This window comes from Poecilia latipinna, unplaced genomic scaffold (genome assembly GCF_001443285.1).
Source record: "Poecilia latipinna isolate Pla-1442-1.1 unplaced genomic scaffold, P_latipinna-1.0 Scaffold985, whole genome shotgun sequence".
NCBI lineage: Eukaryota > Metazoa > Chordata > Actinopteri > Cyprinodontiformes > Poeciliidae > Poecilia > Poecilia latipinna.
Genome location: NW_015113601.1, coordinates 182,743 through 202,187, shown reverse-complemented (window position 1 = coordinate 202,187; position 19,445 = coordinate 182,743). Strand labels below are relative to the sequence as shown.

The following is a 19,445-nucleotide window of genomic DNA, read 5'->3' as shown; positions in this document are numbered from 1 at the left end:
AAAAAAAAATAAAGAGTGGAGTTTTAAATAAAAATATTTGAGAAAGGTGTGTTTGTTTGGTAATGCATTGATTTCATGCTAGCCCTTTCTGTAAAGTGCTAGCATTAATTTGTGCTAACAAAGTATCCACCACTGGCTGTTTGTTTGCCAATGAATATTTCATTTCTTTTAATCATAATGACAATGAAAGCACTAAGAGATTCTTAAGCAGGGGTGAAATTTAATGGGGAGGTTAAAAATATTGCAAGATTTACAAGCAAAAGATGCTCATGCCCTAGCTTGTGCTAATCTACAGCTCTATAAGCAGAGTAAACCTCTTAAGAGAAACCAAAGATAATGTGACACATAGCTGCTCAGCTTCCAGTTCAGCAGTGGAAACAACGATTTGGCCTTCTGTCAACTTTCACAAACAGCTTATGATCATAATGTTGTTGTTGGATTTACAATTTCACTGGATTTTCACAATTTTTTCAAGCTAATGCTGAAGTCATACACTAGCCAGCAATTATTCCTTTTTGACAAAAACAAAAGCCAAGGAAAACATTTCTCTCTAAGATAAAACACAATTATCTTTTTTTTTTTTTTAAATGTCCAAATTCTTTTTAAATATAAACACAAATGCAGTCTGGTGTCGACCATTTCGGCAGCCAGCCATCAGTCAATTCATATCCACTCTTTTGTTTTATACGTCGCTGCTATACGGTGTTGTCAACTCAATATCAAGTTAAAAGTCGTTAAAAGTTTGCCTTCGTTGCGGTTTTGTTGGGCAAGCTTCATAAGATCCGTCAGCGAATGCGAAAGAAATGCTTCTTAGACATCTTGAGGGATACCTTGGTCTCTACAGCCTGAGGAATCAAGAAACACACACACACAAATAAACTTTGCAGTTTGATATGCAAAGATTACAAGAGACAAAAAGCAGAGACTTGCTATCGCTCAGCGGATTAGAAACTTCTCTCACTTGACTTGTGGGCGTTGAGTCTTCACTTTCAGTTGACCATGAATATGTTAAGTTTGGAGCAGAGGTGGTTCGGATTGTTCTTGAATAATAATTATAAACAGTTTGCTTTCATCTGACGAGGACAGTTTGGGTCAGATGACTGAGAACTGGACACAATTTGGTGATCTGACTGAACATCAAAGCTGGTTTTGGAAACAATGAAGCTGGATAACATTAAGCCTTTCGAGTGACTACTAAAATTTCGTGGACCATACTTAATGGCAAGAAATAGACAAAAAAATGAATTAAGCTGATTCTGCCAATAACCGTCTAAACCAGAATGATGCCAGAAACTTGTCGATTGGTACAAAAAGCATGTGGTTGTAGTGCAACCTTCCAGGGTTATTAAACCAAATCTTATTGGGAATGAAAAAAATCCAATCCCATGACAAACCTCTGACCAGAACAATCAGTAAAAAAAAAAACTAATACACATTCAGACTTAACACAACAAATTTCTCTTATTCAGAGTGCCAAACAGAGGAAAGGTTGTGAAGATAGTGGGTGGTTGGATGTGTGAAATATTGCAGAAGCAGCAGTGACAGCAGACTCCAAGTCGGTTTTTGGTGAGCAGCGAGTACAAGCATGTAACACAAAAATAAGCAACGTGCTGACAACTTCTGCACAAGAGTGACATAAAAGGGAGTTTTGGAACCGAGTTTGCGCCCAAGAACTTGTTCTGTTGGCAGAGTCAAGCCGGGCTTTCTGAGGGAGCTTTGCTTTAGTAGGTGCTGTAGTCAGTGTGGGAGACATCTGACTAAATCCATTCATTTCATTTTCCGTTACATTGGACTAGTTGCCTCGAAGGTTAAAACACTGAGAGGCCAGAGTTGTTGCAACAAAGACACGCATACTCTTTTTGAAATCTTAAATTGTAAATTTTGGTGACATCAAACACAGTTTTTGGAGCTGCACACAGCAAACAAGCAGGGATCTGATTTAATCTGCTTGAGGGAAACAAAAGCTTAGACCGTTAACATAGCAAAATATTCCACTGTAAAACTCAAATCTTATATAAGTGCATGTTTGTTGTCAGAGAAAGAGATAAATTATGTTTTGCGATATGGATGCCGAGTGTTTCACTGTGTTGCTGTGATACAACATTAACATTTTTAATATATTAAATATATATTGCCAGCATGTAGATGGTGATGAATGTTACATTTTCATCCAAACTTGTTGAGGAAAAATAATATACTATAAAATAATAATAATATAGCAGCAAAAACTCACACTTAAACGAACTGTGAGTTCGATTGCGTCTCACATTACCATGTCCATTGTGAATGCAATGACTAGCATTATATAATGAGGGCCAAAGAAGATTAACAACAATCACAACTGTTAAAATTTAAATTTCATTGGATTCTATGGTTTATAGTCCTTTTTGATGAGATATAAGGTGAAGTTCCACAGAAAACGTTGTTTTCTCCAAGGTGTTTGGACAAAAATAAACTAAATGCTAACGTCCTGTCCATACGAACTAACAAATTAACATATGTTTATTGTTTATTCATGGAGTATAAGACTTAAAAAGCTGCTCTTTCATTCTTTTACACTTCTGATTTTTCTATCAGACCAAATTACAGGTGAAGAACCAAATGATCAGCACATGCGTATTGTCTGTTATTCACAAAGTCACAAATTTTGTCAGCTTTTGTGCTTGAGGAGGGGAACACTGTGCTACTTGAGAAGTGACTGTGTAATCCGAAAAGCTTCATGACAACAAAGTCTTTGCAATTTGACAACGTGGAGTTTTTCTTTGAGGAATTTTGACAGCTTGTGGAAAATCATTATTAAAAACCGATTCAGAGTTTAGCTTCAAAGTGATTGCGACGCAACTGGTGGGACTTTGGACAGCGAGCGAAGAAAAAAAAACAACAAAACAACAAAAACACTTACCGTCAGAAACTTTCCAAAAGGAGAGCATAGGAAAGAAAAAAAAGAGACAAAGACAAGGTTAGCCATAATTTCTTTAGAACAAAATTGCTGCGTTCTATGTATCCCTTAATCCAGATATATTACATGAGCTACTGAAAGCATTAACAGGAACACAACTCTAGTTTGCCGGATCAATGGCTGAAGAGGGAGACCGAGACTGGGGAATAGAAATGAAGATAAGCAACAGAGGCAGAGGAAGAAAAGAGAAAAGGAGGGGAAGAAAGAATGTGGAGAGATCAAATAGAAACAATTTTCAGATCGGGATGGAAAAGGATCAGTAGGGGAAAATAACACCGAAATCATTACATAGATGAAGAGAGAGAGAACATGAAAAGAGATATGGAGGATGATCAAGAGAACAGGAAAACTGATAAAAATCCAATATTTCCGATTGAATTGCTGGAGGCAAAATAAAAAAGGAGTGCAGCTGAAAGAGAGCACCAACTCCCAAAGCCGCAGAGACTTGTGCTGTAATATTGATCTGACAATTAATCCTCTACCCAAACATGCGTAAACGAGTTCAGCTCGAAAAGCCCTGCTAACCAGAAAACACAACAGAAATACCCAGCAGCGCTGCTGCTGCAGCCAGCAGAAAGCAGAAATTTCAGCAGCGACGGTCGAGGAAGACAAGAACCCGGAGGCCTGAAAACCAGTCGGGAACCGTGCACAAAAACACACCGGGGGGTGCTGGCTCTAAACAGACACTCAACGTTCACAGCACTGCGAACACACACACACACCGTCTTCCGGGCATGTGTGTGAGAGCTGATGCGCTTTGATCGCACACAGGCAGGAACCTCCTCACATGTGCACACTCATGCATGCTCACAAACGAGGCAGTTCTGCACTAATTTGAAGGCTGCCTCGGCTCACTGGGGGGGATAGAGACTCGTTCTGTGTGCTGCAGCCAGTTCAGGCGTCACTCCTGAAGAAGAAGAATACATTTCATGACAGAGAAGAAGGAGGTGAAATTTGCCCACCTTCCCATCTCTGTTCGACAAGCTCTTGCATCTGATGTTTATAAATAATACAAGATATCTTGAATACATGTGGGTTTTTAAATGGATTTATATTATTTTGGTGATATTGCTACCAAAGAACAGGAGTGGTGTAATTCAGATTTTGTATTTATTTTTTGCCATGGATAAATCCCAGCAATCAAATCAAATATCCATCGCTTCAGTAATAGAAGTGAGCATTTTAATCAGTTAGCATGTTGTTTTCTATTCATTTTAGCGCTTTTGAATTACTTGCGATTCCTATTTTGTTCCAATACGACTCCTTCTTGCTTAAAAAAGTGGGTTTATCTTTCCAGCTACAATAGCATCATTTATAATCTCGACCTCATTAGAAAGCTGAACCACGTGAGATGATTACAGAGTGAAGATATGTGTTACTGTGTCGCAGTGGAGTAACCCGGAAACCATATTGCTCAAAATCAAAACCGCTGACGTAAACACAGCCCGTCTACGAACCTGTAGAGGAATATTCACAAAGAAACTGCTCAAGTCTGGATGCTATTCTTCTCAAATAACATTGTTTTCAGCTCATTTTGGTTGCTCAATCTAAAGGTTTTTTTCCTTGTAAAGACGTGAAGTTTGACCCTAAGCACAAGGCAGCAGCTCATCGCCACGTCCGTTGTTCTGTCAGATCAGCATACGTTGTCAGATAAGTCATACGCTTAGCTCAGACATGTATACGCTGTTATTACCATATGATTTTATTTAATTAGCAACATAGAATCATGACGTAGATCATCATACACTTTGTTATTAACAGCTGTATGGCATCCTGACTTAGCGGATAAGTAGGTTAATGAGTTTTACACGGGCCTGTGTTGTAGTTGACTGCAGCTGCAGCCAGACCTGCTTTAAATACACTTTGAAACCACGACAACGCATGTATCTATCTAGTTATCATATTATGTCATATTATAAACAATTTAATGACTTATTTTCGTCATAACTTCTTGCGTAAACTGAACTGACAACACCACTGACGGTCGGACTTCTTAATGCGCATGCGCGGGCATGCGTACTCACTGCATGTATGCTATCCTGATCATAGACATTAATACGTATTTATGTCTATGATCCTGATAGCGTATGGCTATCTGATAGAACACCGTCAAGCAGTCAGATTCAAGAAAATGGAGACGCGATGCCTGCACATATATATATCTGAAAAGCTTGCATGGTCCAGAGGGAAGTAAATCCCAAAAATAGCACACCATGACAGGAGCGTGTACCCTTCACTCTAAAACTCTCTGTCACCTTCATCACCTTCACCAGCTCCCCTGAGGGGCTTCAGGTGAGAATATTAGAAACTGCTGCATTTAGTTAAACAAATGAGTTTGAATAAGGGTAGACCTAAGTAGAATGCATTGGCCTTTTTTGTGCTTTTGTTACGAATTTAACCGAATTGCAAAAATAAAAAAAAAATTATAATTGATCCTTTTCAGACGGATCATTTTCAGACTGGCATATGCTGGGCGTACTGACTGCGAAACAGGAAAAGCATGAAAACAAAGCACCAATCTAAAACCTAGCTAGTTCTAGAAATGCTAAACGTTTTGGACAAGGAGGACGTAGGAGGGCACAAACCACCAAATCAGCTCCCGAGTCAACATTTTACCTAAAAGGAAAACATGTTTAACTTATTAGAAAAAAAGAGAAAAGTTAACACTAAAATCACTCAAAGGGAAACTGTAGAAGAGAGAGGGAGCAGAGGGCAGATAAATGCAGCTACTGACTCGCCAGGATGACCATGTCCATCCCCCAGAAGATGCTCATGATCCATCCGACCATTATGACAGCTGTCAGGATCTGGATGAGGGCAGCCGCCATGTTGAGCCAGAACACGCAGCACACGCCTCTCTCTGAGATCAGCTCGCTGCGTGCGCCGCACAGCACGGTGAACGCCGAGACGAAGGTTCCTGCGATAGAAACAAAGACAAAATACTAAGCTGCACAGTTTTAAAAAATAATAATAATAATAATAAAAGAACAACAAAAAACGAAGGTAGTAACAGCTGCGATGTCGCCGAAGCAGCCTCACTTATCACTGCCCTGTATTTGGCTCTGTGATGTTTGTAGACTGGCGTGATTAAGGACTTTTTAAAGTAGTTTTCCACTCTGGTTCATCTCCGGTGAGTTATATCAAACAACTGTCTTCCCTGGGAAATAGACCAGAGCACTCTGATGAAAACAATTCACGAGTTAATGTGAAGTGAAACTCACAGCAGCGCCTGGAGCTGCTCAGGAAGTCTTCTCTATACTCAGCATAATTACTACAGGATAAAAACAACAACAACAAAAAAACAATAAGCAATGGAAATGTAATTAGTTTTTTTTTAAAAAAACATTTGGAGTATGATCTAATGTGTTAGCATTCATCTTCTTGACACAAATTTCAGATTTATGAAGTTCATAAAATTTCAAGGATATCTCACAGTCCCCCGACTCTTCTGACTCCGAGCTATGAGACAAGATCACCACACACACACACGCACACGCACACACACACACACACACACACACACACACACACACACAAGTTAATGCAATCACACAGAGCACTTTGTTTGAGGCTGCTGCACTTCTTCTGCTTAGAGTAAGAAGCCTTGTAAAAGTATTTATACCCCTTAGACTTGGTCTGGTTATAAACACAAAGTTCAACGTGCTTCATTGGGTTTTTGTGTGATAGACCAATTCATATTAAAATGATTTTCATGGTTTTCCTCAGATTCATCTGGAATGGCAGCGTCATGCTGCGCGAATGAACTTCTTCAGCAGGTAAAGAGAAGCCGATCAGAGCTGATGGGAGGATGGACTGAACAAATACCGGACAGTCCTGGACCAGAACCTGTTGAAGGCTGTAAAAACCCTGAGGCTGGGGCAGAGCTTCAACTTCTGCGAGGACCGAACATGGTTAAAATTAAAGCACAGTTGTCTCAGAACGGCCTAGTCAAAGTCTAAACTTGACTCATGTCGGTAAGACTTCAAAAATAACGTTTGGACACATCATGAATCAGTGGGACTGAGTCCGAGCTGCTATGCAAAGAACAATGTGGAAATACTTCAGAGTCCACTTGTTTAAAGCTAGTGGAGACGTTTATAAAAAGCCTGACTGGAAGACTGAATACAAATAAACCACTCCTTTCTAATATTTTGAGAAATTGTAAAATCTACATAGTTTTCATCCTCAGGATGATGGTATATTGTGTAAAATACATAGAAGTCTGTGGTTGAAACTAGATAAAATTAAAAGAAAAAGTTTAGGACGTCTGCATATTTAAAAGAAACTCTGCACAGACCCCCCAGTTAAAACTGTGTAAACATACAGAGGGATTGCAGACCAAGTCACCACGTAAACTGCATTGATTACAAACCACTGGTAGATAAGCACCCAGCTTTAACTGTGATTTTACATCCACTCAGCTCGCAGCCGCTGTGGCATCGTGTCTCCATTCCCTGGAAGCCCGCAGCCATATTAACCCACCATTGACTGCATGAGCTGAAATAAGGGATCATCTCTCTGGACAATTGTCGTTTTCCTGAATGCACCATCACTCCTCGCCCAGAGCACCTCGGCACATTTATCGCTGCCGCAAACGTTCTGTGCGAACGCGTGTCACGCTGTCTGCGCACACAAGCCACATTGTTGTATCGCTGTGTTTCCATGACAACACATGCTCACGAACAGCATTTTCCGCGCATAAAGGAATGACTGTTGCTCTTTTGATATGAAGTTAATGGATGATTCTTGGGCTGCCTCCGTGCTTTTCTTTTGGATTATCTCGCCAGCAACAAACTGCATTGGATTTGGCCTTCTTGTGTATATTTGTCCATTTATAGTCATGAATGGGGTTCAGACTAAGCTGGCACAGGAGTCAGACGTCTTAGATTACAAACATCTGACACAGTTTTAGTGTAAACTGTGTTAAACTGCTGAACACTGGGTTTTCTGATAAACATAATCTGTGGCATAAAAACAGAGTTTTTCCCATATATATTCTTACAGGTGTTTTCCTGGTACTTTTTCCATTGGAGCAGGTTGGTTAAGATATTTTTTTCCCTTTGTAAAGAAAATCCTAATTGGGTTGGGTCATCTTTGCCTGGATGATCTTAAACGGTGTGATAAAATAAACACACAAAAGTAGAAATCCAAGTGGTTCGATGTATCATTTCTTCTTAGAAGTGCTGCACCAATCGGCTGACAGCCTGTCAGCGTGCTGTCTGGACTTTTACTGCTTAGAACAGGGTGGCGTTAATAAAAACTAATTTATGGATGACTTTACTGAAACGTCAGTAGATGTGGCCACCGTTTCCTACTTGAGTGACAACCTACGATGCTGCGATGTTGCTACGCATTCGTCTGCATTTAAAGTGAGAAGAGACAATCTCAGAAAACCTTGTGATGTTATTGTTAAATTGTGACAACAACATCAGCGTCAGATGCGATAAATCCACATTTAATTCACTCCTCTGTCTCTCGGCTGTCTTTCTGTAGCTTTTTAGCTTTTGTTGTCTTGAAAACCGTCTTGTGTGCCAGGTGTGAACATACAGTGAGACTCCACTCTTTCTAATTAGTTGACAACACAGGAACACCGTTACCCAGAAACACTGCATTTTAAACAGTCCTGTCTTATTAACACTACATGCCCTGATATGTTGGATATTGGATTGGCCAACTCAGGTTTCAGTCTTGTACACACAGGCATTGTGTGATGTGAACACACAAATGTATGAGTGTGTTTGTGTTTTTGTGTGTGTCACAAATAGGAGCCTCAAAACCATAAAGAAGAAAAACATTGTAAAAATTTTTGAAACCGACGATCAGACGTCGTCTTTTTGCGAGGCTGAAAACATTTTTTTTTTCCCCAGAAAATGTTGCTTGTTCAAGGAATTATTTAAAATTTTGAGGATAAAAACTATTATGTGAATAAGTTTTCATGTAGAACACCTTAGTACGTCTGAATTTAAATCTGTCCTTTTGTATCTGAATAAACCACTAACCATACTGAGTCCAAACTCGCTGGTACGCTCAAGCTGTGGTTACGACATTAGCCACAATTTCTCTTGTGAGAATTGTACCAATTCTTAAAAGATTCATATTGTTAATCTGCATTCTAAGTTCAAATGATCAGCTTTAACTAAAAAAATACAGAAGTAATAAATAAAAACAAAGATTTCTTAAAGAAAACATGCGGTACATGTAGCACATCCCTATGAGAAGTCTGGGTATTATAATTGCGAATCAACAATTTCCATTTATTTATTCATATAATCACATTTAGTCATACATAATTAGTGCTTTTCTCCAAAAGAATTACTGTTCTGTGGTTTTCCAAGTTCCTGATTTGAATTCAGGACTGTGTCAGAAGACGTTTACTAAAAATGCAAATCTGCTGCACTTTGTGAGTTTGTTGATCAAAAACGTTAAGGAACAAGACATCCTGTTGTTTGTCCGAGGTTAGCAACTCAGCAGGAATTATGCAGGTGTACTTTAGTATTTGGTGAAAAATACTTGTAAACAAACGTGATCTCAGCAGTTTAGATTGCTAATCAATGTTTTTTTTTTTTTTTTTAAGCACGGAAAGCTCTTTTTTTAAATGGTAAACTAAAAGGAAAGGAAAGAAAATGACTTCATGTTTGCAGGAAGAATCATAAAATCTTTGACCGTTTTATTATTTTTTTTTATAAATTGAAGCAAATTATTGATCTCATATTTGAAAAATAGCTTTAATATAAAGTTGCACCACCATATTCAAAATAACAAACAGTCCATGCGACTCTTTTCTCGAAGTCAAATCAACATCTCCATTCAGACAATCAGCTGATGTCTGGCCGTCGTCTCTTCAAGCTTTTCTGTTTTCCTTCTTTTTGCAAAATCTGAAGTGATTCCTGCAAACGCTGACAGCCACACTGGAAGTGCCAGTGGGCTTTATGTGCATCGCAACTTTGGTCCTTTCCTCCCTGCAAGCTTCGGTTCTTGTCACTTCGGAGGAATTCAAATACCAGGAGGGAAAAAGCCGAACAGGTGGAAGGAAGGAGGAGCGAGAGCGGCCCGGCTGCCAGCTGAATGTTGCTCGTTGGAAATAAGGAAATGCCACAGATCGATCCTGTTCTTGTTAGTTTGACCGCAGATCATTTCTGTGTTTCATTTGAAGCTAGATAAGCAAATAGGGCAGATGCATCAGTCTTTTAAACGAGTGCAGTGAAATCATACCTCAGTCGGCATGCTTTCACCCTTAAATCGCTAAAAGACGTGGGAAAAACACCCGTTGACCTCTTGCATTTGAAGTGCTCAATCTTTCACCTGCGACTCACTTCAAAGCCTCTCACATAAAAGAGCAGCAGGAACACAAAACCGCTCAGATCGGATCTTCGGGTCGCCGAGGCCTCGCCCACCAACAGATGCTCTGGCTGCCTGGCGGAGCCGCCCACTTTCAGACGTGACTGACAGCAAGCTGCATGGTTACGCATCACTTCCATCTGAGCTTTGGCATGCACAACAGGATTTATACGGTCTGGATACTTTCACTTTTTCCTGTCTGGTTTCCAACTTCTGCTCACTCTGTCAGGTACTGATAACACGTGTCGCCTGGCGTTAACGTGTTTATCATCTATTATGTCCACTAGGCAAAGAGAGTTGTGAGTAAAAGCCTTTTCTGTTTTCTTGGTATCTAAAATCGGACATATTGCCTATAGAATTTATTTATTTATTAGCTATTTCTTTCTCGTCTTTATAAATACAAAAAAGTCAATAAACAAGAAGAATTTTCTCAGCAGTTACTTTGAGACCGGCTCATGGCCACTGGATTTTTATTATTATTATTTTTAGCCAGAAATAGCTTCATGTTGAGGCCTAAGACAACATAACAGGAGCAGGGTAACAAAACAGGAATGCTGCACATTTGAGTGTGTTGCCATGAAAACAAAAATAATGATATTAATGATTGAATTTGCTGCCATGGTGATAAATCAGCACATTAGAGATGGAGGTCAGATCTTGAAACAGAGACTCTAAAGGTTGACATAAATTAAGTTTCAAACTCATGCTGCTATTTTACACGTATCGACTGATCCGTTTCACTTTCTCGGATTAGCGTATATACTTTTTCAACTTGATTGCGGGGGCAACTTACGGGGAAATTTACAATGCAGTATATCTTGTAGACACTCATCATGACAAAAACGGATCCACAAACCAAGGGGAAAGGGTAATTGAGCAAATGTGGCAGAAGTAAATTCATCCATCCATCCATTTTCTGTACACCCTTGTCCCTTAGTGAGGGCGGGAGAGAAGTAAATTCAAACATACAGAATATAAACCAATATGGCAACACCTTACTAGCAATAACAAACAGAGAAATGAGATGTGACCTACTGAGCATAAATAAACTGGAACATGATCGAAACACCAACAAAAATCTAAATCCTTAAGGATCCTACAAGTTAAAGAGATATACATACATTTGGTTCAAGTAAAAAGTTTTGCAAATTGTCTCCTTAATGAATATTGCAACCTTTTCTGATGCATCCTCACTTCACCTTCAATATAATAAATGCTCACAAGGGATCAATTTGAAAACAAAATATTTGTGCATTAATTGCATTAGTTCTGCTCCAGCCAGAAACCTCTGGCTTATATTCACAAACCATGTATTTGAATGTATTTTGTATTTTGTTTTGACCGAAAGACTGCTAAACTTTTATGTTATTTAGTTATGATTTCTTTATTATCTGTTCCCACTTCTTCCTATTTCAAATCGCTCTTCAACTGCGTAGGGAAGTACAGTGGATGAAACGTTTTAAGAATGGATTTTCCTTTTAGAAAAAAAAAAAAAAAAGTCTTTCATAACCAGTGAGGCGAACGTGACGGATGACGTTCGATAATCTACACCAAACTTGAGAAAGCAGCACTAATTTGCTTCAACAGGCTTTTCGTCTGCCTCCCCGGTGCTTCACCAACGCCTCCTCAACTCAGAACAAACCTTTTACCGTCTGTGACACAACCAAGCTGCCACTTGGTGACAATAGTTAGTTACTAGCTTCGCTTCGTTTTGGTCTTTCTCTCTCTGTCCCTATGTCTGTTGTGTTGCAAAAAAAAAAAAGAAGAAAAGAAAATTGCTGTATTTCCTAGGCAAAAGACAGTGACAGGTTGCGTGAAACTGGTGCTGCTTGTATGAAATAGAGAAACACAGCATGCTTGAGTTGTTGCGCAATCCTTTGCAATGCCTGAATTAGACTGTGTTGTGAAAATGGCTTATCTTGTGTGATATCTTTTAAACTTAAACTCAACATTGATAGACTCCAAAGAAAATCTCCCATATTTTTCCTCCAGAGGGATCTCCTTCCCGCCTGTGCTCTTAGCTCCTTTTGTATGTAGCATGTAGGAAAACTGTGAGAGTTCGAATGTGTGCGCCTAGATATTAGCCAGACTTATTACTATAATTACACAGAGAGCTCTACAAGGCACCCACTGCCAGTGTGGGAGGCTAATGACAGAGTGTGAGCGTGTCAAGGACAAAAAGAGAAGAAGACTTAAAGGGAGAGGAAGACGACAAAGACATAAGGAATCTAAACTTATTTCCAAAGGGGGAATTTTCTTTTAGGTAACTTGCAAGTATGCAGGTAAAACAGTTGGTGTTTTTCTTTATGTATGGAGTGCAAGTTTACCAAATCTGTTACGAGGTCTTATACATCTACTCAACATGTTGCTGCAAAAGCAAACTCGGTTTATTTGGAAAATCTGTCAGCTCTCTGCTTGTGTGCATGATTGACACAGAAGGGTCATTTCAGAGAGAGAACAGCACCAACTTCCCACAGTGTGAGCGCAAACTCTGTCATGGTGAAATGTCAACATGAGTCAGTGCATCAACGCACATGACATCAGTCACACACACACGTGCATGCACGGATGCAAAGGCATGTGACTGTTGCGTTCCACATGAGACCAATTTACCTGATGTCACTATGGTATTAGAAAGAGCAATGGGAAGGTTCTGTCCAGATAAATCTCAGCAGAGCTTGTTCAGCTTACATTTCCAATCCGAGCAGTTTGTGTAATATCCACTATTTGTTATGTCTGCTGATTGAAAGGACACTCTGTGGATCTGGTAAGGTAAACCTGTAGCTGTAGCGTCACGTCATTAAAAGTCTGATGTCGGAACAAAAAGCTGCCTTAAGCCTGCTGCTAAATAAAGAACTCCTGCTGTGCAAGTTGCATGTTTTCCACTAATTGGGCGCTGATGTTGCAGCAGGTTATTTTGCTGTGGGAATGTATTTTTCTCCTCTTCATACAAACCAAACACAATAGGTGACAATCTAGAAAAACACAAAAGAGAATGTGAAAGCTCCCTCTCTTTTCCGTTTAGGTTGTCACATCTCAAACTCGAGCTTGATTCTAAAACCACAGCCTGAAAAATTAAGACAATAAGAGCTATTAGACGCTGTGATTAAGTGCCTCTCTAAAACTCAGAACCTGCTTGCTTGAAATAAACTAATTCAACATGTTTCTTGATCTCAGCGCGTGCCGCCGATATTGAGCTAATCAGCACACGGTAAAAATAGCTGAACATTTGTCATTTGATGGCCACTCCCGAGGTGACAAAGAAATGCAAGAGCAGACGGTTTAAAATAACCCCGAGGAGCCGCGCAGCTTGATGCTGATTGGTTCATTTCTGATCTGGTTCAAAGGATTGTGCTTTTAGGGAGCCAACATACTCAGTCACATTCTTAAATCCAAGTCCTCTGTTCGTCGAGAGTGACAGCATGATTTGGTCTAAGAAGGCTGGCTCAAGCACATGGCTCTAATTACAAGAAAAACTGAATTGGAGGTGGGGTGCTGGGGTTCTGGAGCTAATGAGTGACATCAACACTACCCTGTCCCATCCCACCCTCCATACACAAACACACACACACAGCGGAGGGATGATTTAATGTTATTGGAGATTAACAGTCCGAATCTGAGCTGTTAACCACACCACTCATGTTTGACATCAGCCGAACCCACTTCAGCTGCCAACGTGAAGTCGATTTAAGACCCGTAATTAATTTACTTTTCATCAACTTTCCCTTCAAAAATGTCTCAATTGCTTCCTGGAAATTACGGCTTAGACGGCAACGAGCGAGAGCAAGCGGTCGTTCTCCTCCCCCAGAAGCCAACGTGAAGTGATTGATACGCACAGATGGGTTCCTGTTGAGCAGCGTATCCCCTGCGTTGCAACGCCTAGCATAGCACCTGCTAGACCGCAAATAAACACTTTCAAATTCTCCACGAAGAAGCAAAGACTCTTAAGCCAAACACGCACACGCACACACACACACACACACACACACACACACACACACACGCGCACACACGCACACACACACAAGTTCTAGCCTGTTAATGCCTCAGGATTCAATTAACAGAGAACGAAAGCGTAATCGTCAACTCAGAAACACTTGTTAATTCTGACCAGAGCGAGAGTCTCTGCTCGGCTTTGTTGTCGGTTATTAATGTGTTAAAAACTGTGCTAATAACCGTGTTAATTTCTGTCTTCTGCTGCTTCCTGTTTTCGGAGCAGAAGAGAGGCAGCTGAATGAGAGTTAAGTCAATCACCAAGACTCCTGTTGTGTAATATCTATCATATCAACAAGAGGGAAACACTGGGGACTGTTGCCTGTTTGGGTTTCTCAGAAATTTGATATTCGGTTCCATTTCCACAAAAACTTTCGGGAAATAATCTGTTTATCTAATTTTCCCATATTATTATTATTTTTTTAACTGTCATTCGCTGAGAGTTATATTGAATCAGTTTGCAAAGAATGTTGATTATTTATCAAAGATGAAGTAATAGCTTCATCTTGTGACAATTAACTGGATTATGTGTATTGAAAGTATGTTTTGATAATAACATCTGCCTCCTTCTTACGTTGGTCAAAAAAATCTGCTTTGTTTCCTGACAGTTCATGGAAAAGGTACCAGTTTTGTTCCCGCACCAAGTTAGGGGCAGAACTGCTCTAGAGGAAGAACGGGATAATCCTTGGAACAGAGCGTTCGCTTTTATTACTAAAGAGGACAGGGCAGGCCGCTTATAAAGAGTCAGGGATAACAAGGCACAGAGGAAAAGAATGTAGAGTTGAGTAAACTGGGAAACATCACAACAAAAAACAAAATGACCATAAAAGAAATTCCAAATATTTTCATGATGTGCGAAAGCAGTGTTTCTAATCTGCTGCATAAGAGGGAGAAGCTGGTAAGAACCAAAACATGGAGACGCTATGGGGCAGGAAACTCAACACAGAGCAGAAGTTCAAGATGGTAGAAATCTGACTAATAGATAAATGAGATTACTTTCAAAAGGGGAAAAAATACTGGGAGCAATATTAGGAACTAATTTGCAAAACACAAGTCTGCACTGTATGCAGCTGAAGCAGATTTACGAGTCTGTATAAAAATACTAATAACATTTTAATCAATTAAAGACAATAAATCAGGTTGAATCTTTTTGGTTTTATGTTATATAGAATAACCAAATTATTTCATTTTTTTCCCCTCTGAGAATCAAAATCGGGAGGGAGTCAGAAATTAAAATGAACTAAGACGATTGCACCTTTAAACAACTCTAGGTGAAGCCTAGATGATGACGTCATGGCTTTGCGAGCTTCTCATGGGGGTAAACACTTTTTAAAAACAGCACCTCAAACACACTGCCTCTGTTCCCATCATGTAAAAAAAATCTGAATAAACTAGGTAGGATATTAAGAAAACGACTTCGACACGTCTTGCTTGTCTGTGAGTACCACTTCTAGATATCTGAAGGCGCCCCATTCATCTGTTCAAATAATTATATGGACGAGAATGTCCAGTAATTACACTGTTCAGAAAAAGGTGGATTTTTGTCTGTGTCTCGAGGATGAAATGTTCTTGTGAAAAATTGGAATATCAATCCAAGAGCTAAAGGATAAGACCTTCTGAAGATGCTGGTTGAAACTGTGTCACTCGGTGAGGAAGAAGTCGTTGCTCCAAAGGCAAAATGAAAATTTGGCTTGGAGTTTGCATGTCCATGCAGAGACAAAGTTCTTCATTTTTGAAGATATGCCAAGTTTGTGGTCTGATGAAACTGACCTTGAAGTGTTTGATCGCAATGACCATTGTTACACTTCACAAAACAGATAGCATGATGAGGGACAACATCCTGTGGGAATATTGAAGCAGCATCTTAATGGAAGTTAAGGCATGCCAAGTAATTAGTTGCTTACGGACAATAACACCGACGTTTTAAGAGTAGCCCACACACCAGCCCTGAATCCTACAGAAGATTTACGGGCAGAGCTATAAGTGTGTGTCCAAACCTGACTCATTTACTGCTGCTCTGTTGGGAGGAATTGAAAGAAGCTTAGAATAACACTAAATGCTATATAAATGAATCTATACTTCATAATTTAAATCAGGTTTTTGAAAAAAAAAAAAAAAGCATAAATATTCCCTTATTATTCTTGCATTTAGTAAATGGAAATAATTTCAGAAATCCTCACTTATCTATTACCAGAATGTTTTGCTTAATTAAATGTAAGACCGTGAGGAAACAAGGTGTGAATTTTTATCCTGTGTTTCTGGTTCAGCTGTTCTGCACCCCCATAATTTTAAACGGTTCACATCCCTCATAATTAATTTTCTTTTAATTAGTAACCTCTAGATACATTTGATTATTTTTATTTTTATTTTTTTTGACGTATGAGTGACCTTAAAACTGCAACCTGTGTTTTCCACAAAACAATACCAGCGTCCCGGATGCTGCGCCACAAATTTATCCTAATTTGTTGCACCTGTGCATGAATTCCTGCAGGGGGTGGCGACCGGCTCCGGTTATCATCCAAATTTAATCATACTCTTCCATTATTATTATTATTATTATTATTATTATTATTATTATTATTATTATTATTATTATTATTTTGGCCTCAAATTGGATAGAGAACGATACGTTGTTTTCAGTCAAAGTCAATTAGAGCCAAACGGCCATGACACATATACACACAAGCACACACACGCGCGTGCACGCAATTTTAGTCATCGTTGTCATGGCAACTAGCCCCAGCTATTCAATGAAATGTCAAAGCATTCAGGCAACAAAAAAAAAAAAAAAAAAAAACCCTGCACGCACACACACTCACTGTGTGAGCAAGAAGCTTTAGACACACCGAGGTGAAGCGTCGCCTTGATGCCTTCAGAAGGCATCTGGGACAGAGTCAGACGGTATTTATGTCAAAAAGTGACTTTCAGAGCAGATTGAGAATTATAAAAGGAAAAAAAGAACAGTTTATTAAAGCTGAATAATATTCAGTGAAAACAGACAAATATGATGCCAAGAAAAATTCTCAGTTTTTTTCTCCATTCTCTATTTTTCAGGGGGTGGGGAGGGGAGGGGTTGTTACAAATTTCTTATAAAGGGATTATTCTAGCTCACCAAGCTTTGCTCTAAACAAAATGTGGACCAACACATCAGTGAGGATGATGCCACCTGCTGAGACCGTGCATATATTTGTTTGTGGGTCATTAGGGGCCAGATGTTGCTGCGTGTGACGTGACACAAAAAGCAGAGTGACGGATGAAGGATCAGACGGACTTCAGAGAGCACAAAGGGTCCATACTGTTTCATTCATACCAAGTGAATCAGACTGACTGCATTATGGAGTCTTAATGTTTCACACAGCAGACAACAATAATTGATTTTCATTATTATTTGTTGTTATATCGTCGTTAAAGCCTGCTGCAAATATCTAATTTTTCATGCATGGTTTCTGTTGAATAAGCAGCATGAAAGGCATAAAAAGACACCTACTTGACCTGATGTTTTCTATTATTACTTATTTCCATTGGCCTGAAAATGGTGGAAATGAAGTAGTGATAAATAAACAGTGAGAAACATAAAGAGAAAAATAATTTCATGTAAATATTCCACAAAAGTGTTAAATTGTAAAAATGGAAACAATTGTCTGCTAGCCTGCCAGTCGGCAGTCGCAGAGTAAAACTCACAGCGTTGCATGGGCTAGTGACTAATCTGGATTAAGAGTCTGATAAAGAGTTCATTCCTCCAAACAGTGCCAAGGTTTGTTGTCTTGATAACAAATGACGAGTCTGCCTACGCTAATGTCGCCCACACTTGACTTGATTTATCCATCCACTGTGAGAATATCGCTGCCATAATGATGGCACCAGTGACATTTCTGCTTCACCCAGATTGTGACACTTTCTAGTTGCAGTGCATTAACACCTGGCAAAGTCAGGTTGTGTTTTCAAACACCTTACACTTTTCAAGAGGTGTGAAAAAGAGCTCTTGCTGCCTTTATCTGCCTTTCCTTACAGATGTTTCACAGAGATAGACGCACTCTGGCACGTTTTTGAACTTGCAAGTCAGGAGGGGAACTTGTGAGAGCATCGTCCAATATGTCTAATGTCCTGGTTTCACAAATATAAAATATGAAGTATTCTAGCTGCAAAAAAGAGTACATTTTGGATCATTTAGATAATTACCCAGGTCTCAACCACTCTAAAAAGGTTTTTTTTTTTTCAGATGTGATTAATAATAGAGATCATACATTTCCATTAGCACTCAAGTATTCAACTTGTGGCATAGACTAATGTGTATAAAGGAAAAGTTTTATGAGTGCTGTTATAATTTCAGTCTAAACCTGATTAGACTTTTACCTAAACGCTTACTTTTTTTTTTTCTTGTTACAACAGACATTGTTCTGTTTAAGAGTGAATGCCCACTTTATGTAGAATTAAGGTTGATGTGATACAGAGGGTGTTTTCACTTCAGATGGTTCGGAAGACTCGGTTCGACTGTGGACCAGAACTGCTACGTTAGTTGTATTTTCAGCTGATGCCGTTCTCTTTCACAATCCAAACTCTTTGAAAAAGCTGTTCACCTCCTGGCCTGTGGTGGCACTGCACCAAGAACTAATGAAATAATCGACATGGAAACCTCTGAACAAGACATGAACGCAACTTCCTTCTTGCACAATATAAACAAAAATGGAGAGGCATTGGATTTCAGCACTTGTAGGATTTCTCTTTTGTTTAGGTAAATGAGCCATTTACCCAAAACGAGTCTAGAGCTAACGCTAGACTCACACGTTTGTTTTGGTTGAGTTTACCCAGAAAACTCTGCACTATAATTCGCTTCCTGCTCTTGGACCAGTGGCACATTGATGCATACCTCCCCAAACAAACTAGATTTCAACTAAAGCAGACTAACCAGGCCCGGTGTGAACGCAGCCGTAGTCAGGTGACAGGAAGAAGCCGGAATCAAACCTACAACCTTCCAATTGCAAGACAACTACCCACTGAGCCACAGTTGATCCGGAGGCTATAACTACGTGGTCTACGGGTGTAACCAGATAGTTTATAGGCGCGAACATAAAGTCTATGCTCTTAACCCCAGGGTTTATGGTAAACCATAGAGTTTATAAGTGTAACCACACAATGTTACACATACAATCTTACT

At 39.5% G+C, this 19,445-nt stretch overlaps 1 protein-coding gene across 1 annotated transcript in view; it reads right to left on the bottom strand.

Annotated features, from left to right (window-relative positions):
- stum (stum, mechanosensory transduction mediator homolog) overlaps window positions 1-19,445 on the bottom strand; it is a 29,346-nt gene continuing 9,901 nt past the window's right edge. The window contains exons 2-4 of the mRNA XM_015050320.1: window positions 5,694-5,876; window positions 2,903-2,911; window positions 1-845 (exon numbers count right to left, since the gene is read on the bottom strand). Coding sequence (XP_014905806.1) covers window positions 811-845; window positions 2,903-2,911; window positions 5,694-5,876 — 227 coding nt within the window. The 3' untranslated portion in view covers window positions 1-810. The remainder of the gene's footprint in view (window positions 846-2,902; window positions 2,912-5,693; window positions 5,877-19,445) is intronic.